This window comes from Sceloporus undulatus, chromosome 6 (assembly GCF_019175285.1).
Source record: "Sceloporus undulatus isolate JIND9_A2432 ecotype Alabama chromosome 6, SceUnd_v1.1, whole genome shotgun sequence".
Classification (NCBI taxonomy): domain Eukaryota; kingdom Metazoa; phylum Chordata; class Lepidosauria; order Squamata; family Phrynosomatidae; genus Sceloporus; species Sceloporus undulatus.
This window is the reverse complement of record NC_056527.1, coordinates 165198773-165223604: the sequence shown is the minus strand read 5'-3', so window position 1 is coordinate 165223604 and position 24832 is coordinate 165198773. Positions and strand designations below refer to the sequence as shown.

Sequence of the window (24832 nt, the reverse complement as noted above, 5' to 3'; positions counted from 1 at the left end):
CTCTTCCTGGAAGATCTGCAGAACTGGAGCCATTTTATCTAGCAAAACTGGGCCCTGTCTGCATGGGTCAAATAAAGTGGCCTCCTCCTATCCTCTTAGATGGACAGTCCAAATCTTAATTTTTTGTGGGTTTTTCAGGCTATGTGGCCATGTTCTAGAAGAGTTTATTCTTGACGTTTCGCCAACATCTGTAGCTAGCATCTTCAGTGAAACATGAGGTATAAACTCTTCTAGAACATGGCCACATAGCCTGAAAAACCCACAAAAAACGATGGATGCCGGCCATGAAAGCCTTCGACTTCACAGTCCAAACCTTGGTTCTGGTGCAAGCAGATCAGATGACAGCTGGCCAGTTTCAGCATCAGAACCATTTTATACCCCTCTTACCATGGATTTTAAGAAGTCCCCAGTTGCTCAGATCCAGAGCCCTCCATTCTGAAGTCAGACAGATGTTTGAAATGTGTCCCACACTGCTGCCTTGCATGTCTTGCATTATGGTCAGTTGTTCCCTCAGAGGTCAGAAAGAGGTGCCCAGCTATGTGATCATTATTGGTCACTTCATTCTGACCTCAGAGGGAACTGACCACAATGCAAGACAAGTGACTTGCAGCATGCGGTACTGGAATGGAGGGCCTTTGTAACATGGGAGGTTTGAGGCAGCTCTGGAGCCAGGATATTCCAGGTTGCCCCTAGATTATCCTTTCCAGTGCAGACAGTACCTGAATGAGACTTTATCTAGTGAATTGTTTCAGTGTGCTTAGGGCTTAGAGCTCCTTCATTCACATAAGGGAATGGTGGTGCCAACCAACCAGCCTCTTTCTGACAACAAGCAGCCTCTGGATTAACCTGGCTTTTGTGGAAACACAAGGATCTTAGCCTGTTGACTTTCCTTGGTTGACGGAGCAAGGCTTTCTGTATGCTCTGAGCTTTTCCTTCAGCTCCAGCAAATGATGTCAGGGTTGATGGGTTGGAAAGTGTTCACTCCAAGTGTAGATCCAGGTATAGCTGCTCATGGGCCCAGGCTTGGTCCCAATAGGATATGAATCTACTACTGCCTAACTGTTTTGTTTAAGAGTAGGGTGGAGTGAAGCTTTAAAGTGGTGAAAGGAAGGGGAGTTTCTGAGATGGCTTTAACAAACATCTGCTGCAGACTGTTTGGGTCGGGTAGATCTTGCCTCCGTGAAGACACCGGGCCAGATAACCCTTGAGGCCCTTCCAGTCCTTTAATTCTAGGAAAGCAAGCACTCCTCGTTGGCTTTTTACAAACTGATCTGTACAAAAACAGACAAATATCTTTTGCAAGAGGGGAGGGGGGGAGACACATCTGTAGCTACAGAATGGGAGCTTTATTAGTCTGAGATGGAAGCCAAAGCTAAGACAAACCAGACAATCAGCTATAGTTTTAAAGCTTTTTGCAGGATCCAAAATGTTCAGCACTTGCCAGCACAAGATGCGAAGCCCCACCCTGCCCTGATTTAAGCAAACGAGATGTTAATGAAGAAGGAAGCCCTTCTATTGGGAAGTATCTTGGGGACTGGGCTGGCCTTTAGTTGCCAAGTGGGGTCTGAAACAGACCTAGCTACATAAACACTCATTTATCCAAGAAACATACTTACCAGAACGCATTTGGAGAAATGCCTTGGGCATTTTCTTTTTTAAAAAACAAGGTTAAGTTCCTTTTTTTAAAAAAAAAAAGGAAAGAGATCCTTATTATCTCATTCTGGGAACAAGATTGAAGAATCTAAAGGCTCATATGAAATCAATTTCATGCAACTGAACAGCCATATTCTCTCTTTCTCTCTGAGTGTGCATGTGCAAATGGCTGCCAACAAAGACCATGATCTCGTCACTCGGGTAGTTTGTGATTTATTGCTCCATTTCAACACTGTTTTCAATATATTGGCAGGAATCTTGTGGGTGACATAACACAGGTGTAATGTTACATTGCACCTGTGTATGTCTTTCAACAGTCATCGCAGATGAAGACATCCAGCCCCTCCATCTGCAATGATCCTCCACCCATTCAACCACTCTGTTGTCATTAACTGCCCTCGAGTCATCCTCGATTCATGGCAACCCTGTGGATGAGACATCGCTAATCCTATTCTCAACAGCTCTGCTCAATTCTTGAAGTTTCAGATCGGTGGCCTCCCTGGCTGAGATTATCGCATTGCTTTTAAACCGCCTCATTCCCGACGGGATAAAGGTACATGTAATTTTAAAATCGGGTGTTATTGCACTCGCCAGGTGAAGGCAACCCGTTTGCAGCCCAGATCCCAGAGGCTGATCCAGCGGCTTTTCAAAAATGAGATTTTGCCATTTTTGAAAAGCTGCTGGATCCGGGTTGCATTTGCCCGGCTATCGGCTAATGCAATAACACCCAATTTTAAAATTAAACGTGCTTTTATCCCATCAGGGATAAGGCACTTTAAAAGCAATGTGATAATCTCCTATGTCTATCCATCTGGCATGTGGTCTACCTCTCTTTCTGCTGCCTTCTACCTTTCCTAGTATCTATGTCTTTTCTCATCATTCATGCCTTCTCATAATGCGGCCAAAGTAAGACAGCCTCAGTTTAGTCATCCTGGCTTCTAAGGAGAGCTTGGGATTGACCTCTTCTAGGACCCATTTGTTTGTCTTCTTGGCTGTTTGTAGCACTGGATAGATAGGTTAGCCAAAGAGGGTGACCCTTAAAGCGACTTGTGGCTCACCTTTCCTGAAATTGTAAAATAAGGTATATGGCCAACACATTGCCACGTTGTCCAAATCCAATAATTTACCTATAAACACTGTGCTTTGTTTTTTCTAGGTGTGTGTGACTTTTACTTCTACGCTGTCCAGAGACCACTGATACAGGGCAGAACAGAAATATTTTAATGAATAGATTTTTAATAAGCACCTTATATAGTAGACTATAATTCGACCTCATGTATAAGTCGAGGGCAAGTTTTGGAGCCAAGATTATGGATTTTGATATGACTCATGGATAAGTTGAGGATAAAACTTAGGGGCATGTAATAAAGGGTGTAAAAGATGAACTTTACTGTCTTTATACAGAAATATCTTATTCAGATCCTTTTAAGCCTGATGTCTCTTGGCACGCCTTTGAGGAGAAGTACCAAAGAGGTGCCACCCCTGCCATTTTCCTATGCAAGCAATGAAAAAGGTATCATGGTGGAAGGAACAGAGGGTTTTGTCGCTTCTTTGGATGCTCCTGGGATGCACTAAACTCTTACCGTTCATCAATCCATTCAGAGAAGGGGAAGAGTTAAAATATAGTACACTCCTCCCTCCATATTTGTGGCTTTGATATTTGCAGATTTGATTATTCACGGAGTTGATTAATATGTTCTCTCAAGGTCCTCCAGTGCAACACTATGGTCAATTTTAACTAAAAGTCGCACTGAAAGACCTAGAGATTCCTAGAGAGAATACTCTACTAGGCATTTGTAGCTCCTCCAGCGCAACTCTATGGTCAGTGTCTGTTGGACGTTGACCACAGAGTTGCACTGGAGGACCTTGAGATTCCTAGAGAGGTGTCCTCTCAGGTAAAAACATGGTGTTTTTGTTATTTGTGGTTTTTCCATATTCATAGGGGTCTTGTGCCCCTAACCTTAGTGAATATGGAGGGACAAGTGACCATACATTGACCATGACCCAGTTTTATGGGTGTCAATTTTTTGACTACAATTTCTAGACATGAGTATATACAGTACTGGATTTTGAGACGAACACACCAATGGCACCTATAACTGAAGAAGGAAGAAAATGGTTATCGCTGAACAGCAAAACCTGACTCCACCACGAAGAAAGACAATGAAAAAGATCTCTAATTACCATCAGGTGGAGTGGGATTTTAGTTGGTCCTTTGGCTGAGATTTTCTCCCACAGACCTCTCCGCACATACCGGACCGTAGTCCCTGCGATCTGAAACTCACCAGGAAGTTCAATTTTCCAGTCACTATTGATGGACTTCTTACTGGAGTCTTTCAAAGCTGGGGGAAAAAAATTCAAACGGCAAGGAATGAAGTGGGAGGCAAATCCATCATCGCCAGAAAAGGGAATGGCATGGTCCAATTTCATTACGGCCGGCAGATGTCTGTGACAGATATCCCAACCGGAAGGCTCCTTATCCTCTTATAACAGTATGGCCCAACATCAACCTCCAGGTAGTAAGCTCTTAAAATGTTACACTATCATATCCATTTTAACAGGCTAAGCATTTCTATTTATGCACCAGTTGATTTCATGCAGGAAGGATATTACTGTTTGTTTGAATATGGCTGAACATTTGAAATTATTCTGCTTTGACAGTATTAAATCTTAAGGTCCCATTTGCCATAACTATGGAAAGATGATTCATTATTATTAATTCCTAGGTCAAAAAAGCAGGATTTATTTGGGTTTTGGAATTTTATATTTTAAAAAGTATTTTCTACCTATGGATGCTTGAATACATGGATAAAAGAATCAGTGGCTATGGAGGGCCAACTGTGTTGATATTAAGCTTTTATTACTTGGGCCCCAGTTTTTAATTAAGGTAATGGAAAATCAAAGTCCTGAACCACACCTAACTCTTCTTCTACACATCCATTTCCCTGAATATGGCCTTTAATTCCTGGGATAGCAACCAACCCCATCAATTTGTGCTCCACGCTTGCATCAACGCTGGTCTTTCTCTCCACGCAGATTCTTTCCAGTTCGCCTTCCTGGCTTAAGGATACAACAAATTGTAAGGCATTTCCTGTTCTAGGTGGTTTGCAAAAGGCAACCGAAGCCAGGCAGCGTGGGACGAACGTAGGTGGGAAGGAACTGCTCCCAGCAAATGGAACATCAATTCAACAAGAAGCTGGGTTCCTTTCCAAAGTACCCGACCCATTCCACAGCCGGAATGAGACCTACTTGGCGCAAGCCTTGGAAGCGCAATTAGCTCCAGTTACCACTCCAAGGTTAAACACAGCTATGTCTGCACAAACCTCAGGACTTTTAAAAGTTACAGTGGCAGCAAACGGTAATGCTTTGATTTCTCAATTACCCTGCCTACCCTTGCTGGATCCTCGCCCGTGTTTTGCTGTAAGGCTTTGATAACAAAGGATTCAGTCTTTATGCTTTGAGGCAGGAGTACATTTTAGAACGCGCAGAGAACATTCTTGGGCAAACAGCAGATCCTGCCACCGCCGTATGATGTACTACTGGAGAAGCAAAGCTTTTTCAGGATTGTAATGAAAAGTGTTTTTTCCCTTCTCCTCTTGCATTCCACTTCCATCGTCACAAACACCATTATCCTGCCTTTCCCCCAGTTTGGGACTCAAGGTACTTGCATTGACCTGTGGATGAGTCGAGTCAGTTTTTTGGGGTCGATTTTTTTGACCTAAATTTCTAGACTTATACATGAGTATATACAGTACATTGTGCTAAAGCAGGAGTGACCTTCTGGATGTTTTTGGACTGTAAGTGCCACAATCTCTCACTGTTGGCTATGCCAACTAGAGCTGATCATTGCTGCAGGGCAAAAGATCTGGACCAGCCACAGTTGCTCGTTTTTTTTGTCCTTTAAGATAGCAAAATCAGAGCACATGGGTAAGAATTAAACCAAGTCACTAGTCCCCCCCCCTCTCCTTTTTACCAAGAAAACTGTGGGCAGGTTTATCCTCCATCACACGGATCCTTCGAGCCCCAGCTGGGATCACCGCTGCTTCAATATAGCCTAGGGCAAAGAAAATGTATGCGTGGGTCATAGATCCTCAAACGGGAGGGAAATAAGATCATGGAACCTTGCAATTCAGATATAGACATGATGATGATGATGATGATGATGATGATGATGATGATGATGATGATGATGATGCAAATTGAAATGTTGTGACCTGTACTATGCAAATTTCTGTGCCAAGAACCTTGACCTGAAGAGGAGGGAGGAATAAAAATATATGGTGTGAAAATGACAGAAACAATGCTGAGAAGGCCACTTCAGCCGTTAAAATTGACAGAGGTTCGCTACCCTTAATTAATTATTAGTTAATTAGTTTTGTCAGTTTACCCTGAACTAGTGTTGTGTCTTTGATTTAGCAATGCAAACCTGGATCAATGATCTCTGAAACAATCTCGGGGTCTGTGATCTGTAGCTTCCATTGGCACGAGCTGCAAGCAGCTCTTAAGAGATGCTGTCTTTAAACTATAGCATCTTTAGCAACAGACGGTCATAGCCAATGGATGATTTCTTACACTTCTCTCAAACTCCCAGCCCTTGTGAAACTCATGTTCATCAGAGCCAATATGGAGGAAACAATATGACCCATGGGCTCCTGTGTCAATGAGCATTCTTATTTTTGTTCTCCTCTTACTTTCCTAAGCCCTTTACCAGATCTCCGCACCTGACTGTGTATTTTGTTGCTGTGTGCCTTCAAGTTGACCCTATCACTGGGTTTTCTGAAGCTGAGCATGTGGAACATGCGCAAGGTCACCCCATAGGTTTCCATGGCCGAGCTGGGATTCAAACCCTGGCCTTCAAGTGCGTCCGCACTGCAGAAATAATCCAATTTAATGTCCATGGCTCAAGGCTATGGGAACTGTAGTTTTGTGAGACACTTAGGTTTCTCTGTCACAGATCTCTGGTGCCACAACAAACTATTATACCCAAGGCTTCCATAAGATGTAGCCATGGCAGTTGAAATGGCATCAGCCCAGATTATTTCCGCTGTGTGGATGCAACCTTTACCACGCTGGATCTGCGTATTACCTTTTCCATTTTCTTCCCTCCTCCTCAGGTTATCAGGCTTGACACACCGAGGGAAAACTAGAAACACAGGGGCAGCAAGAACTGGAATAAAGCCCACCATGGAGGCCATCCAGCCAGATGGATTTATCAGTTCGGTGCTCACAAAGCATGTTGTTCTGCTAATTGTTTTGCAGATGATAGTTGTGGCTGTTGATTTTAAACCACAATTTTGTAGTTAAATATATAAGCATCAAAGCAAACACAGATGTCTGACACACAGCTCGGTGTTGGGTGTTTTTGATACTGGATGCAAAATATTAAAACTGCATTGCAATAAGTGACATATATCTTGGTGATACACATGCATTGAAACAGACACCCCACCAACAATGACTAACAAATAGAAAACAAATGATTATTTACAAGACACGACTACACACAAACAGAAACACCTCGCAATTGCACCCTTCCACCAGTGTTAGTATGACACTTTGGAACATGCCCCAAACCTACAGTGTGTTATCTCAACTTCTTTGAAGATAAGACAAGCACAGACATAACCCAAACAATATTTCTCTAGGCCCCCCATGACCTTCAAGGAGGAACCAATTTTAAGATCTAGAGGCACTCCAGCTCCCATCTATGTTTGGGGCATGAAATTATTCATCTTCTCAAGAACTACCAGCATGCAGAAGAGACCCGGAAAAAATAAATTACTACACAAATATTTCCCAAATCTATGTCATCCTCTGATTTCAAAAAATATGTTTCTTCCTTGCCTTTTTAAAAAAGAGTAGATTAGCTTGGAAGGCAGGAATTGAACCTTGATCTCCAGAGCCCTAGTCCTATGCTCAAACCACTACACTATGCTGTCTCTCTCATCCATATACTGCATCTCAATGGATTAATTTCCACTGGAAATCCTATGCAGTCCATCTTCTGGCTTCACCAGACATTGCCATCATCAGATGCCCTCGTTTCTTTAGACGCCAGGCATTATTTTGTGCCTCTCTTAAGAGCGATAAGAACTAGAAACTTGCTTTTTTGTTCTAATCCAAACTGCAGGGTGCAGAACTTAACTACTAGTATTATATGCTACTTCCAGAATGTACATAGATGTTGGAACATCTTGGACAAAGGGAAGCACGTTCAAGTTTACTTCTGTGTCTTCTGGAAACCATTAAATGGTACTAATTATGATGATGATAATATTCAGTGGAAATTGATCTGCTCAGGATAGAACCAAGACATAATAGAAGGAGCAGCCAGAAGTTGAAAGGTATTTCTCTGTTTACTGACTGCAGCTACATTTTTTACTGAATGAAGCCACCTGCAGATGGGATGCTCCAGTTTTTACTCGTGTTCCTGACCCACTTCCAAATTTGAGAAACTAATACAAGTAGCATAAATCAACTAGGAGGCTTTAAAATATTTTGTCCTCTCTCTCTTTTTAGTAAGAATAGATTTAGCATACTTTGGTTCTCTGCCAATTTTTACAGCTCAGTAAATATTCTGTTCATACTAGTTATGAGATTGATGATCTGGGAGGAAACAGTTGCATTGGGATGCATGGATAGATTTCAAAGCCATTAGCTAGTGCTCTGGATTGTCCTTTTGGACTTTTTCATACATAAATGCTTGGTTTACATCACTGGATAATATTCTAATGTTGTTTCTTTGCCAACCAATCTCACAGAATCATTGAATCTTGTGGGGACCACAAAGGTCATCTATTCCCACCCCCTTCAATGTAGAAAAGCACAGCTAAAGCACTCCTTAGATGTGTCCATCCAACCTTATAACTGCAATGCTGTTGCTTGGCACTGGAAGCCTACATATCATTCCTCTTATTGATTTTCCAGGCCAAATAGCTGGACTTTGATGCAAAACAGCACATTTATGAAATAGTCCCTTGCTCCAATTCAGATGCCAAAGTCACAAAAAGAAGCTAAAATGTTTGACTTGTTTCTTGGCTGAAACATTTCAGATTGCAAGTGGGGGCTTGAATGTTTCTCCATGTAATCAATTTCTCAGTCTCTCTTAGGCTGCTGCCACACTGCAGAAATAAATCAGTTTGATGCCACTTTAACGTCCACGGAGCCATCCTTTGAAATTCTGGAATTATAGTTTAGTGGTGCACCAGCGATCTTTCCTCTAACAGGGAAGGCTAAATATCTCACAAAACTACCGATCCCATAATTGCATAGGATGGAGCCATGGCAGTGTTGTCAAACTGCTTTATCTTTGTAGTTTGGCAGCAGCCTTGTTTTCTCTCCAATTCAGCATTTTAGGTAGATAGCAGGTTTAGAAAGCTGATCTTATATCCAAGAAACATATGTATTAGCCTTACATCAAAGAACAGTAACAGCCAAAATCCACAAAACAGCGATACCTTTAATTGGCCAACCAAAATGTACAAAATACACGATGCAAGCTTTGAAGCTCCACTGGCTTCTTCAGCAGTCAAAGGTGTTAAGAATCATACAGGTGTGTGTGTGTGTGTGTGTGTGTATAATGACAATGTTAGTCACAGGCTTCAGTTTTCTCAAGGCATTGCTGGTGTTCTTTGGAGGCTTGCCTAGATACATCTCCAAAGAACACCAACAGCACCTTGAGAAAACACAACCTGGATGACCAACGTTTGGGACTCACTGGGATGCACCCTAAATTTTTGCAATGCCGAACTTTTCATAGACTGCCCAGTTGTGTGGCAAACGTAATGAAATAACTAAAGGTTTGTATTTCAGTAGCCATAAATGGGTGCATTTACACTACAATTAGGACTATATAGTGGTCTGGCTGCGGAAAAGAACGCCATAGTTTTTTGATTTACTCTATCTTTTCATACTATCTGAAGCCGCAGTGGATAAAACATCTAACTTTGCATTAGAAAGGCCAATACAGGAGCATGGATATGAATCTTCCAAGATGTGCTTTGTGTACTTTATAAGCAACCCCACCAAACTGTGCTCTATGTCTGGCTTTCAAATGTGTCCAAAGGCTTTTTGTCTACATGATGTTGTTAGACAGAGAGAGAGACCCAGCACCAAAGAGCATCTACCCCGGAGCACCACACAGAGCAACCAGCCATCTTACACGAGAAGCACTTGGGGACTGCTTTTGCCTTTGCCATCACACAGGTAGAAACCTTCTTACATTGACTATTGGATACTGAGAAAAAGAAAGGAATTGGCAAGGATTTAGTTACATCAAAAGAGTCAGCTACTACAAAAAAAACAAAATAAAACTCGGACGTCAGTTTGCATATTTGGTGGAGTCCAATGCGCTGATATCACACAGTATTACTGCAACTAGCTTCCGGATATCTGATGCAAGGCCATCCTTTCTGGAGCTGTGAACTTTACACAGAGCTTGCAACTGTAAATCAAGGGTTGTATCTGCACTGCACAATTATAGCCCTTTGATACCACTTTAATTGTTGTCTACCGCTAAAGATAAAGACTCTTGACTGTCGACAAGCTAGTTCTGCCCACCATTCTGTTTACCTTCATACAACATTTTAATCCTCTTTACTAATAAATCTTGTCTCCCACCACCAGAAATAGGTCATTTCACCTCCTTTCCTTTAGAAATGCTGGCACTTGTCAGGAGTCATAAATAGGACACCATTATAGGAAATGGCATAACTCTCCTGGTTGACCTCCATTGAAACCAATGGGAAATGTTGGAGAGAATGGATTATTGAAATCTGGAAATTCCAGACAAGATCATTCCAAGCATAGCAGCAATAAAAATCACTATTGGACTGTGCCCATGAAAAACTGAGGGCTGAAAATCTGAATATATAACATAAGATTGATTAAAACAGGCTCATTTATTCATAATAGTTGCACACAAATTACTTTGTCCATCGCTCATCTCCAGCTTTGATGCTCATGTGCTTTGGACTATGCACCTGCACATTGTGAAAGAAGATGATAGAACATGAAACAATCACAGCCAGCAAATTTCAGGCCATCTCTCATCAAGATAGCCAAAAGCTTGAAATCTCTAGTGAAATCTGAAAAGATAAAGACAATCCATATGGGGGACAGATATTGAAGTGTTCTGTAACTACTGAAAAATGAACCAAGATTGGACTTTGAACAGCTTCAACCCATAGCGATATCACACTGAACACTAATCTACTACTATCAAGTTGAATTTCTTACATGTATTCAAAATGAGTTGCATGCTTCATCCGCTTGCAAACAGATGCCCTTTTGCAGTACAGCTCTCCTGTGCTAGATAGCTGAGAAGGCCCAGTTGCTACTCACCCATCCCTTTGGTATGGTTGAAGTCTCCTTTCACCACTTTGCAGGTTTTGCCATCTCCATTACAGATGCCACAGCGATCTTCTCTGGCGGCTGAGCCAATAATCCCATCACAGCCAATTTTCTAATGACAACAAGACGTTCTCAGTTATTTTGAAACAAAAAGATTGAGAAAGGAAGACAAGCCCCAGAAGACTCCTTTGACCGATCACAACAGATATGAGAAGAACGGTAAAAGCTAGAAGGTATCTTGGGAAAGGCACAACCCAAACCATCATGCTAAAATAGATTTCAGAGACATAGCTATATTAGTCTGGAATATCAGTATAGAAAGGAATTTTGTAGCACCTTTAAGACGACAGACAGCAAAAGATGTTGTTGCAGAAGAAAGGAAGGAAGGAAGGAAGGAAGGAAGGAAGGAAGGGGAAAGAAACCTGTGCTGAATATTTTGCATCCTTGAGTCAGTGATAGATCATTAACTTCCCCATTCATGTTTGGTCCCATTGTTTTATCAAACTGTTGCTGCTGCTTCAATACCATTTCCCCCTTGCATTCTGCCTTTTTCCAGTTTTCTAGATCAGTCACACTGGGGATATCAGGAACTGTGTAGCGAACAGAATGACGCAGCCCTTTGGCTATACAATGAAACCACGCGGGGCAAATTAAGCCAATGGAAAGTGAAAGAAAGCTCAACCTGAAGTAATGCCTCAACATTTTTGACAGGAGTGACGAAAAGCTGCAGAAGAAGAGATGCTGCCAAAAATGTTTGTAAAAACTTGAGCTGCGCTGGCTCCGTCATTCCAAGAATTATCATAATCTCCAGCTAATCCAAGACACATTCACATTTTTGTTTCAAAATGTCACATCATGCCAGTTTTAAAATGATGCATAGCTTCGTCGGCTACCATCATGACAAACTGGCATGGTTAGGGACCTGTCCAGTCCAAAGTCCAGCAAAGGGCCTACTGTGGAAAACAGGGGCTTGGCTGCTCTCTGGTTTTGCAAAGCGAGAAGCACCTAATGGCAAGCAGCAGAGGAAACAACATGAAACAGCCACATCCCTTTGTATTTTTCAGGTGCCTTTCTCATTAGGAATCAGAGCACGATGCAAGGAATTTTGTAGAGACATGGGCCAAAAATCGAACCGCAACTCCCAGCTATAGCTTTGTTATATCAGCTTCATTGTATGACCCTATAAATGAGAAACCTCCAAAAGGCCATGTAATTTTACAGCACTGCTCAGGTCTTGCAAACTTTTGGTCTGTACAGACAGGCCAAAATAAAGCTGCTTTGAGTCACTTTGGAGGTATGCAGTTTAAATGACACATGTATCTGAAGAGGCCAGAAGGTGCGCCAAAGCTGCACTCTAAGGACGGATTGGGGACTCCCTGCAGCATCGGCGGCACTATTAATAATCTTTAAGCATTCTAGGAGGACAGGAGAGGTCGCAACAAATTAGAGGACAAAACGTCTCCAATTTTGAAAGGAGGGGGAGACAACCTGAACAACTGCAGACCAGTAAGGTTGACATCAACACCGGGGAAAGTTTTAGAACAAATAATTAAACCCGGTCCGTGATCATTTAGGAAGGAATGTTTGGATTACTAAGATAGCTCTCTCAAAAATAAATCATGCCAGACTAATCTTGTATCTTTTTGATAGAATTACAGACTTGGTAGATCAGAGGAATGCTGCAGATGTTGTATATCTTGACTTCTGACAAGGTCTCCCACAATATTCTTGGAGTCAAGCTGGTACAATATAGGATAGACAGGGCTATTCTGTTAGCGTGATTTATTACTACAAAGTCAAAAAGGAGGAAGGCTACTAGAAGGCCTACTGAAGACCCTAAAGCTAGAAATAAGGGTTCTTCCGTTCAATGAGTCACAACACTTACAGGCTTGGTTTAAAGTTTTGTTTGGTGAAGGCTGTCTCTACAATGAGGATGGGTTTGCAAGTAGCCTTGCCTCACTAAATGGCATGGATGCCATCATGGCAAAGCAATCCATCTCCTCCTTTTAATAATCTAAAAATATTTATTGGGTTAGATTTGCCTCTCCCTTCCTTCCTTTTTTCTTAAAAAACACCATGCCACTTCTCCTGGCATGCAATCTGAATTTTATATAGATTGGGTATTTTTAGGGAGGTTTTTAATGTGGATTTTGGAGATCTCTGCAGAATACTCATTGACACAGTCTGCACATGTGTTTGGGTGTTGCTTCGCCAGCACAATCATGATTGCTGCCTCACGTCAGACATGACAATGCGCGTGCATGGGACTGTGTAATACTTCCCATATGCGGAGCCGAACAAACTGCCACAGCGGATTGAATGTAAATATTGACGTCGTTAAGTGTCATTTTGGAGATTAATCATAGTAAGGTTGTGGCAGTATAAGCACATTCCTTTCCACTGCCAACAGTTGTTCAAACTATCCGGTAGTCACGGAAGGCCAGTTCACACAACCACAAGGCACACAACGACGGTTATTTTCTCCTTAACTCATGGTGGCTCCTTCTTTGTGGAATGAAACTATCCAACAAATGAGTTCTACTTTTGGGGTATGAGTGGAAACGAATTCACAGCTTAATTGATTTGTAGCATTATCACCTGCACAATACCTTGCTTTTCCGGCAATTATATCCCAGGCATCTACACTGTGGAAATAATCTACTTTAACTGCCATGGTTCAATGCTATGGAACCCTGAGACTTTCATTTTGGTTGGGCACCAGAGCACAAAATATCTCACAAAACCACCTGTAATGTAATTACAATAGCAAAAATTGTTATATTAGGAAAGATCCAAAGGAGGGGTCTAAAGGTTTATGGATCCGCAAAGGATCCTCCTTTTGCTGCCCTTTTGGAACGCAATGCAATTTAGTTTGAAAACAATGAGTTGCTAAGCCCACCATGGCACTAGTGGAAAAAACCTAGTCCCAAATTGGTAAGAAGTGCCCCCTCAAAACCTCCAAAGGTTACAATTCTCCATTTTAAGCTGGCATGTATTTTGAGGGCACTTTTGTGGGGCCTGAAGTATTACAATTCTTTATATTTCAACAAAAGGCACAATGGAAAGAATGTGTAAGATCACATCTATGTGACTATTGTTGCTTACTTTACCAAAGTCCTTTGTTAATTCACATTCTCTGAAGATGCCAGCCACAGATGCAGGTGAAACGTCAGGAATAAACTCTTCTAGAACATGGCCACAGAGCCCAAAAAACCCACAAAAAATAATGGATGCCAGCCATGAAATCCTTCGACTTCACATCCTTTGTTAATGATAAATCACCAAGAGGTTTCATACAAGGACCTAAGGAAAGTGGAAAGTCTGTCCAGAATATTATTGCCAGAGATGCTAAATAACTCATTTCATCCCCTTTGATTCACACTAGGAAAGGTAAGAGGAAAATAAGCCCCAAACCCAGCAATTCAGGTTAGCTTAGTGTGGTCTATCATGACTGGTCTGAGCTTTCCAGGGTCTTTCAAAGGCCTACCTGAAGACGAAAGTTAGGACCATGTACATACTTAGGATGTTCTTTTACAAGTCAGCTATGGCCCTTCTCCATTTGGCACATCACAAGAGGGAAGATGGAATTTGCATAACCATCTTGTCCATGAATGTCTTAAAAGTTTGCTTTCTTGAGCCATTGGTTCCACATGTTGCCTAACCCAAATGTAGAGGAGCAAACCTTTTGCGGCTATAACCGCCCCGCTGCATAGTGTATGATAGGTTGCTCCAAAAGTCTGAAGCTGAAGCTGCATTTTCATGAGGTACCTCCAGAGCTCAGGGACTTTTAAAGAATCTCACTTGGCAGAAGTAGCAGATAAACGCTTGTTGGAAGATAGAAATATGCTGCGTTACTCTGGGTCTAATTTACTGTCCGTAGCCAATGAGAAATATTTCTAAAAGAATACTGCTGTTTCAGCTATTGCAACAGGTTCAGTAAAAATTTACGAGAACAAGAGAAAACTTCCAAAATCCCCGAGGCGGCATAATAAGTGGCCATACTAGCTGGATGATTTTGGGAGCTATAGTCCAAGGAAATAATATTCCTAAACCCCCATTCTAATCCACCTCTACTTCCATGTTTATAAAGTAATTTGTCTTGTAAAATCGTAAGAAACACAGGCAACTCATAAAAAATAATAATAGACTGTGTCTATAATGTTTTGGCCAACGTAAGCTATGTCCTGATTGTCTCTATACTGTTATTACTTTGCACTTGAATTGGATAGTTATATGGATCAGATCTATGGAAATGCATGGCAGAATGGCCACAGGGCAAAGTACAAGAATGAGGCTCATATCTTCCTTACTTCTGGCATCCGCCCCTCTTTCTCCTTGCTCTTCACATCAGGGAGAGATCTGATGGGCAAGTGAGCACATGGCAACAAGTACTGCATTTCCCATCTGCAATGGTGATTGTTTGCATGTACAAAAAGTGAACCAAGTAGTGCATGGAATAAAATTGCCACTTTTGCTCACTCTCTTGATGTTCTTCTTATCTCTGGGTGGTGGCTAGCATTTGAAATCCAGAGGGTCCAGAGGGAAAAGGCTGGCAGGTGAGGAATCAGGCAGTAACATTTGCACTTTGAATGAAGCCTTGTAACTTAGTGGTTACAGTAGAGTGATGAGTACAAAATGACCAGTCACAGTGCCATATCAATGTGTCACTAAACTGTTGGCATTTTAGTGCCATGGACATCTGTGACTGGTTTTTGTCACAGGACATGGATGTACAAGTGTGGCCTTCCAGAGGGCTAAAACTCCCATAAATCCCTTTGGTTATGCTGGCTAGGGCTAATAACCGTTGCAAGCCAAAGACTCTTGGAGGGCCACAGTTCTTCACCACCGTCATTCAGTCTAATACTTACATCTGATACTTATTACCAAGTCTCCCATTGCTGCAGTCAATTTATACATTGCCTCTGATATTTAGCCTCTGATAAGAGAAACCATAGTTCAGTGTTTAAAAGATCAGGTGGTAGGTGATGATAAGCTTTTGCCCAAGGATTTTCTGGTGGGACTGGATACTACCCATGATAAGTAGACCAATAATCTGACCTGGTATAAGGTGTTTCCTATGCCTTCAGTGCTGCCTATGCAACCATATGATGGAAACAGACTTCTCTAGGACCAATCTCAAGTCTTTTCATGGCAGATTTCCTGCAACCAATGTGCAAATGAAATGGAGTGTGTATGTGTGCCTCGGTGGGCCCATTGCGATGTGCCAATAGTTCTGGTAAATGTCAGGCTACTCGGTTTCTGGATTTCACACCTTGTAATGCCTTGTAATGGTTGTTCCTGTTTCTCTACCAGAAACATACCACAGTTTCCTGCTTGAGTTGTGTTAAACTGTGGTGTGGGTAGGGTTTCCTTCCCTCCACATCATCTCTGCCACAAAATCGATACTTCCATCCCTATACTCCTCCTTTGGCATCCCCATTTCTGACCTGGCATGTTTACTTTCACGTATTTATTTAGTCGTTGTGCAAATGTGCCACAAAGGTAAAGCACGATACCATTTTAGTGCTCAGTTTGTAGAAAGCTTGTGGGGAGGAAGAGAAGATCGTATTGCAAATGCATTGCCGCACAAAGGAAGTGTTTAAACTTAGGAACTAGAAATGTAATGAGGGAAGGAGGATGAGAGGAAACTTCCATGGCAAAGGAACATCATTCAGCATCATTCAACATCAGTGAGACTGTTCAGAAGTACAAGAAGAACCGAGACAATGAAGACAGACATGGGAATTTACCCATATCTATATGCAGAACATCTTAGGACATAATAAAAGCCACCGCCTTTAAAAAGTAGTGGTTAGTCCTTGAAATTCACAAGAAACAGATTGGGCCATGGATATATCTTTGGATATTTTAAAGAATCCTGATAAGTACAGGTACAACTCCTGCCAAATCCTGAGGCTTTTGGTCAGTCTGGATGAACCCTGTCTTGAAATGGTGTCTACTTTATCCAAGAACACCCTTCTATCAGTCGTTCACTCAACACATCTGAATCAAAAGTGCTGCAGCTGCCATACCAAGATGTTTTTAAACCGAGGCTGGATGGCCATCTGTCTTTGATTGTGTATTCCTGCATGGCAGGGGGTTAGATCTGATGGCTCTTGAGGTCTCTTCCAACTCTATGAGTCTATGATTTTGTGTCTGGCTTTGCAATCCACAGGGGAAAGGCATTAAAACACTTCCTCCAAGTATTGGCCCCTTTATTTCTACTCAGTGCCAAGAGACCTTCAGGCAGGAATTCAAAGAGTCCGCAGAACCCACTAGAGGTCTCCACAAGCTTGCAGTGTTGGAAAATCACTCCAAGAGCATCATTTAACTACTTGCGCCAGCGGCTGGTGCAGGCTATCGTGTTTAATATCGGGCACTGAACTTTTGAGCATGGTCAGGTGAATGCTAGATGCATATTAAACTACTTTTGCATTCTGTTTTTGGAAGATTGAGCCATCTGTGCAAATGAAAATTTCTTCCTAGCACTCAACAATTCTCACAACAGCAGAAATACTTTACCTGGGGCATGGTTTTCACATGGTTTATCATCACACTGATAATATTACCTGAAAGTAAAAGGGCTGTGAGAATGCAAAGGGATCTTGTAGCACCTTGGAGACTAACTAGAAGAAAGAAGCTGGTAGCGTGAACTTTAGTAGACTTGAGTCTACTTTCTCAGACCTGCTACCAGCTTCTTTCTTTCAGTTAGGCTCAAACTCAAAAGTGCTACAAAATCCCTTTGTGCACTGATTTTCCAGACTAACACAGCTATGTCTCTGAGGTATGTGAGAAGTAGTAAACTGTGTGCGTTTAATGTGCCTTCAAATCGGATGTTGACTTATGGCAAACTCATCAATTTCATAGAGTTTTCTAAGGCAAGGAACACACAAGAGGTGGTTTTGCCAGTTTCTTCCTCTGAAATAGAGCCTACAGCCCCTGGACGTCAACAACTGCATCATTTTACACAGCCTGAAGGTCAGTTATTTTGGCTCCCTACCAAAATTTTATGTGGTTTACAAGGAACCAGTATGGCATATTGGTTTGAGTGTTGGACTATGACTCTGGAGACCAGGGTTTGATACTTTGCTCAGCCATGAAACGCACTGGGTGACCTTAAGCAAATCACACTCTCTCAGCCTCAGAGGAAGGCAATGGTGAACCTCCTCTGAACAAATCTTGCCAAGAAAACCCCATGATAGCGTGGCCTTTGGTTAGCCATAAGTCAGAAAGGACCTGAAGCCACATGACAACAAAGTTAACAAATGTTACATGCTGGCGTAGAGAAGGTATCAAAGAAGTTACTCCACCTGGCACTTGCCATGAACGCAGAGATCAGTCTCGTAAGGTCCACATGGCGTACCGTCGACGACCCTGTCTGATACCAACACAGGGGACTCCTTCCCAAACGGGGAGCAATACAGTTCACAGGGCTTCTCTGGATGGAAACACAACCACACACAACAGAGCATGACATTGCCAACCTCATGAGCAACAAAGCACTTAAGACAAGTCAGGACATGTATGAGAAACCAACAACACATTTCAAATGATAAAGGACATACACAATACCCTATCAAATGCATCGTAGGTTGCATCCGCACTGCAGAAATAATCCAGTTTGACCTCACTTTGAATGCTATGGCTCAATGCTATGGAAATCTGGGGTTTGTAGTTTGTTGTGGCACCAGAGCTCTCTGACAGAGAAGGCTAAATGTCTCATTTTAATTTTGACAGTTTGCAATCTCCTACTTTGCCAAACTCTTTCTACTTTTCCACACTTTTAAACAACTTTGTGAATATACTGTAGTTGCTTTTATTTATTTATAACAGTTATCAATTTCCTTCTTTAAAAAAACAGCAACTCCAATTCCATTTACAAAATGTAAGTTTTAAAAAAAAGAAAATTACAATAAACAATCTGCAACGAATAAATGACTTTTAGCAGTTGTTTTTAACCTTATGTATTTATTTATTGGATTTATAGCCTGCCTTTCTTTCCAAATGGGATTCTTAGTTTGATATTATGTCAGTTGCAGCGGTTTCATTCCATTTACACGTTTGCGAAGAGCCTTGGAAATAATCAGCTTTCTCCCGAGCATCAAGGAGAAATCTACTTAAATATTAATAAAAGCAGCCACAAATAGTCATGTGTGAACCAGGCCTGTGTGTATCTGAAGCCAGGACCATGGATAGCGTCCCCTAAATTTGCAGAAGTCTCAAGTCTGGGGTTACTTCACACATTACATTTTCTATGGGTTTACTCCAAAACAGTTTTCGTCATAACTGTCAGAAAGTGTGCTGCCGCAAAGTACTGTTTTGGGCAGCATGGATCATATAGGAACACAGGCCAGGTGGGCTCCTGACTCTGCCATGTACAGTGGTACCCCGGGATACGAAATGACCGCGTTACGAAATTTCCGGGATACGAAAAAATTAAATAGGAAAAAACTGTTCCGGGTTACGTTTTTTTTTCCGGCTTACGAAAAATTTTTTGGTGCTTTTCGGCGCTTTTTCGCACGAAATCGCGGCTTTCCAGCGCTAGCGGCTATGGCTTTTTCGGGTTGTGAAATCTTTCGGGTTACGAACGGCGCCGCGGAACGAATTAAATTCGTAACCTGGGGTACCACTGTATTATCACAGTGGCAATGCCACCATTTGACAATATATGAAGTAGTATCTTGCTCTGGATGAACCTCAGAGTAATGGATAAAATGAAGGAAGACCAAGTGGTGAGGAAGGCAATATACAAGGGTATAGGCATTACCATCCATGATGACAGCCGTCCAAAGGCTTTTCTTCTTGTTGGTGGATCTGTCATGAGACTGGCATTGTTGGTCTCGGAACGTGGGCATTCCTTTGGGACAGGGCAAATTTTCACAAACGGTGTGCTCCACACTAGCTCCACGGCAATTTTTGCCCCCAGGCCCAGGACTGTCAATGGAGAAAAACATGGTATGTGTTACCATTTATAGGCCCCCAGTAAAGGGGCAATCCCTCTTTACGTGGCTTCCAAAAACAATACAATCGATATACAACATTAATAAGGAAGAACCAGGAACAACAATCATATAAAGTTTCATTTAGGAAAGAAAGATACTAAAAACATATACATATACAGCATAAATATAATAAAATAAATGTATTATAAGCGAGGAATGCAAGTCCAAAGACCGTGAGAACGGAGGGAGGGCTGTATTTAGGTTCTTGCTTTGATCCCAAAATGAAGAAGAATGATTTGTATTAGGAAAGAAAAAGGAGAAGTGGGATGTGTGTGTGTGTGTGTGTAGTACCTCTCAAAAGTCTTCAACTGGAGTCTTATATGAAGAAATCAGCATTATATGTGACCTTTAGGGCAAAAAAATTGTTATATCTCCAAGTTTAACATTTCAGTGCTCTGTTAAAACAGCTGCCATGCTCCATCATGCAAAGCTTCTGCACATGTCTGGTAGGAAATATGACCCCAGTACACATTCACTACCTTGTTAATGGAAGCAACTGGATAAAGGCCAAACACAATTCCTTCCTTCTCAGATTTATATACGGAGGAAGATAAAGCTCCTGGGATCTAATTTTTGTTATCTAAACAGGGCCGAAAACATGCCGCTTCTAAATTCCCATTAGCCAGACAGAATTTTCCATCTCCAGCTGTAAGCAGCCTTCTCTGTATCTCCATTGACATACTATGTCAGGATCAGCAATGTTTTCTGTGAAACACCAGTCCAAAAACATGTTCAATTAATGACACAAGGGAAAGAACACAACCCAATGAACCTCCCAGGTTCAACTGACAGCATCTCCAGTTAAAGGAACCAGGGAGTTGCTTGTGATTGTAGGAAAGAGGCTGCATCCATACTGCAGAAATAATCCAGTCTGACACCACTTTTAACTGTCATGGAATTCTGGGAACTGTAGTTTGTTGTGGCGATAGAGCTCTCTGACACAGAAGGCTTAATGTCTCGCCAAATATCAATATGCTGCATATCTGTGGTTGTCCAACAACAAGATAGCATGCCATTTCTGTGGCATTATCTTAGACTTAATGAACATATATAGGTAGTCATCTCTTCCACACTAGAATTTTCTGCATCCATTTTGTATGGAGCTTTCCTGAAAATAAAGATGCAGTGGGAGATGCCATGAAGGTTCAGAAGGTCTTAGGACAAGATTTAGAGTAGAGAGATGTAACAGAAAATAAGCAAAAGTGTCATTTCAGTGCAGAAAATATTGCTTCTGGTGCAGAAAGGCTTGTTTTCTATGCATCTCAACCATTCTGTGCATCTCAACTGGGTTTTGGGTGCAGAATGAGTATCAAACTGTATCAGTCCAGGATTCTTCTCATGAAGGTTTCTAAATTATTATTTTTTTTTACTATTTCTAAATATTTTTGAATATTATTTCCCATTCCCATAGTACAGATTACTGCTATGAGAATTCATGTTGAGGGCAGGTGTGAGGGAACGGATGCTGGTTTCTGGCTCACAACGGACACGGCCATATTCACCACTTGGGTTTTTAACTAGTGTTTACAATGTATTACAAGAGATAGAGTCAATAAGGCCCTGAACGCGCCAGAGGTGCTGAACATCAGCAGCTGCAAATGTTAAATCAAAAGGCAGCGTGGGAACAGCTCTAGATCCTGCATGGCCAGTGAAATACACAAGAGCCACAGGAAACTGTTTTGCAGCATTTTAAGATTATTTGTTCACCGAGACCTGAATGGATTATTCTGGCCAGCGGTGAATCTCCTGGGTTTCAGGCAGAAAAAATTGTTTCCAAGCCCCCAAACCCCACCTGAAAGCTTTCAAATGGGAATGTTAGGGATTGAACCTGTGATCTTCTGCAGGTATTTTGCAACAAATCTGTATAGAGCTAGAAACTCAACCCACCTACACTTTTTAAAGAAGGAAAACCAGGTGTTCAAAATTACCCACTTCCGTTTATAAGAGGCTGAAAGTGGATAAAAAGTACATACAAAATTTAAGTGTTTGGAGTTTAGTTTCAAAAAAAAGGAAAGGAAAGTTGAACAAGAACCCATAGGTTGTGTTTACACACTAATCCTGGCTTACTATGAACGAGCAGATTGCTAGTGCACCCAACCTGCCCACTTCCACATGACTTCTTCTGTCGAACGGAATGGCTAAACTAACCAGAAACCCAAAGCTTAGTGTCATCTTATTGATCCTGGACAAGGCAGAATTCATCAAACAAATTCTGTTTGCTATCCTGGTTTGTAAGACGCACAACAAACCAGGAACCCCAGTTCAGCTGACACACTAAACTTTTGGTTTCTGTCTAGTTTAGCCTCTCCTACTGATATGAGAAACGAAGCAATGGCAAACAGGCTGGATGCAAACCATATCTGCTGTGTTGTCAATCGTCAGGTCTTTGTAAGTTATCTGATATAAAGGAAGGGGTATAGCTTGGCAGTAGAGCATCTGCTTGGCATATAGAATGTCTTGGAATCAATCTCTGGAATCTTCCATTAAACCTTTAAAGCAGAGAGGGAGGCAACTGTGGGAAGCGTGTGGGTTTTGCAACAACTTCGTCTGCTTTCCTGCTTCATATCTCACTTTATTTGTTGCATTTTACACATACAGGGTTCCCAGCAGAGTTTAGTAAAGTTACTTTTTGGACTGTAACTTCATGAAGGACATGCAGGCTTTGAGATTCTGGGAACTGTGATCCAAAAAAAGAAACTTTTCTCTTGTCTAGGCACAAATAGCTTTAGGCTCAGCAAGATAACTGTATTAGTTGGTACTGACCCAGGAATGCCAAAGTTTCACCAAAGGTCTCTTGTTTTAAGGTCTGATGGGAATGAATCAACTTACGGTGGATTGTCACATTTGCGTTGTCTGAATCTGGCACCAGTCCCACAAGTCCTGCTGCACATGCTCCACTGGCTCCACACGCTCCAGTCTCCGTCTACATGTTCAGGGATGGGGGTTTTGCTCACACACTCACCAGTTCGGCACCACTGGAACAGTGTAAGAACAGTGTTGACAATGAAAATGATGCTGCAGCACTTGAAGCACACGAAGATGACACAACAACAGCTCTGGGGATGATGTTTAAGTGAAACCAGAAGCACTTGCCAAATTAGACTACAGAGAAAGTAGCTTGCTCCTTATGGCTGAGCAAAAATGAGGCTAAACCTTCATCTTTCTGGAAGTATGAAAGCTGGATGCCTACAGGAAATGTTAAACTCTGGGCTGACGTATGAATATATTCAGATCTTTAAAGGTATGCTACTACTGTGGCTCAGATACAATGCTCTTGTTATTCTACAAGGAGTCACCTCCTAGAAACTATTGTGCACCTCCCCTCTAGTAGTATCAGGTCAGTATCTAGTAGTTCGACAGTATCATCCTAATGTCCAATATAGTATGACCACTGTATCTATGGAACTGAAAACTTCAGTTTCACTTACCCATGTCCACAAAAAAAAAAGTTTCTCTAGGCATTGGGAGGTCATCCAGCACAACTCTATGCTCAACTTCTGGTGTAAGTTGGTGCAACAGAGTTGCACTGGAGGGTCTTCAGATGCTAGAGAGATCATTTGTCTAGGCAACTGAAGGTACTCCAGTGTGACTTTATGGTCAACGTCTGGCAGAAATATGGGGTTCGCCATTGTCTGCAAATTTTACTATCCACCATATATCTGGGCATGTATCCCCCATAGAAACAGGGACTGTAATGTACTCTCAATACTCACCATTCAACAAGTCTACTCTAGTTGGGACTGATCAACAGAATGCCAGACAATGCATCTCACAAATACAGCCGAGCATTTCAATACTCGAAGTGGGTTGATTGCATGTCAAGCTTTATCCATTTTTGTCATAATATCAAGGACAAACACCATACTGCATAAACTACATGGAAAACCCGCATGTGCAATAGTTACCCAAGCAAGAAATGGCCTTGAAAAGCAATTGTTGGAGAGCCCTTTGGGAAACATGGATTAACTGCTCACTGTTTGGGCTTACCTTGTCTGCCCCACATTCTGTGCCATCCAAAGGAGGGTCCAGTTTGGTTTTGCAAGATGCGTCTCCTTCCACAAGGCACCAGAGACCAGCGCACATCAAATGCTGCCAAAATAATGGGAAAGGAGTGCATTTACTCTTTCTGCAAATGTCAACAACCATTAGGTACTATGGAGCAAAGCTTTGTCAAGTCTCTTTCAAGTGAATAAACAGCATTTGTTGCTATTTTCTTATATGGATCTCAAATGGTAGGCTTACCATGAACAAATATAAGTTCTAGGAAACTGAGCGGAAGATCTCTAAGCATCTATACACCTAGAATCTTATTTTAATGTTATTGCACAAGGAAATAAGCTCTGCTTTTCTGTAGCTCTAACAAAAAAAAAGTGTTTTCAGGTTCATACTGTGGTTAATTGCTGTCCTTGCATTTTATGATTTTCATAAGTTGAGGCATTAAAACGGCACGACTGTTTTCACTTCGCTTGCTTTATATGAAGCTTTAAGTGTTCAGTTTCATGGCTTCTGTACATTGAAAGGTTTTCTCCTCACACCGTTTAAATAGAAAATGTGTTTCTTTTTGTTGCTGTTTTTAAAAAAGAAAAATTAAAATAGAGTTCCTCTGTATTACAGCCCGTTTTACACTTACTGGAATGCCTCTGAAAACGTTTGCACGAGTTTCCGTTTGGCTGGCTGTTAAATGGCTTTCTGGTGCAATGGCTTAAAAAAAGGAGGAGGGAACCAAACTAAAAGGAATAGTATGGGAAGGTAAGAATATCAACATTAACAGTTCTTTTAAATGGAAGGGGGATAGAGCTTCATATGAAAACTTCCTTTGGTGACTT

General features: G+C 41.7%; 1 protein-coding gene across 2 annotated transcripts in view; it reads right to left on the bottom strand.

Moving 5' to 3' along the window:
• Positions 1-24832, bottom strand: part of ADAMTS17 (ADAM metallopeptidase with thrombospondin type 1 motif 17) — a 119660-nt gene that overhangs the window by 22507 nt on the left and 72321 nt on the right. Inside the window, exons 11-18 of one of the 2 annotated variants that reach the window (XM_042475987.1) lie at positions 23994-24095; positions 22836-22981; positions 19772-19938; positions 18315-18442; positions 10996-11116; positions 9815-9889; positions 5627-5707; positions 3838-3995 (exon numbers count right to left, since the gene is read on the bottom strand). In XM_042475987.1, coding sequence (XP_042331921.1) covers positions 3838-3995; positions 5627-5707; positions 9815-9889; positions 10996-11116; positions 18315-18442; positions 19772-19938; positions 22836-22981; positions 23994-24095 — 978 coding nt within the window. The remainder of the gene's footprint in view (positions 1-3837; positions 3996-5626; positions 5708-9814; positions 9890-10995; positions 11117-18314; positions 18443-19771; positions 19939-22835; positions 22982-23993; positions 24096-24832) is intronic. The other variant, XM_042475988.1, reaches the window with a different exon arrangement.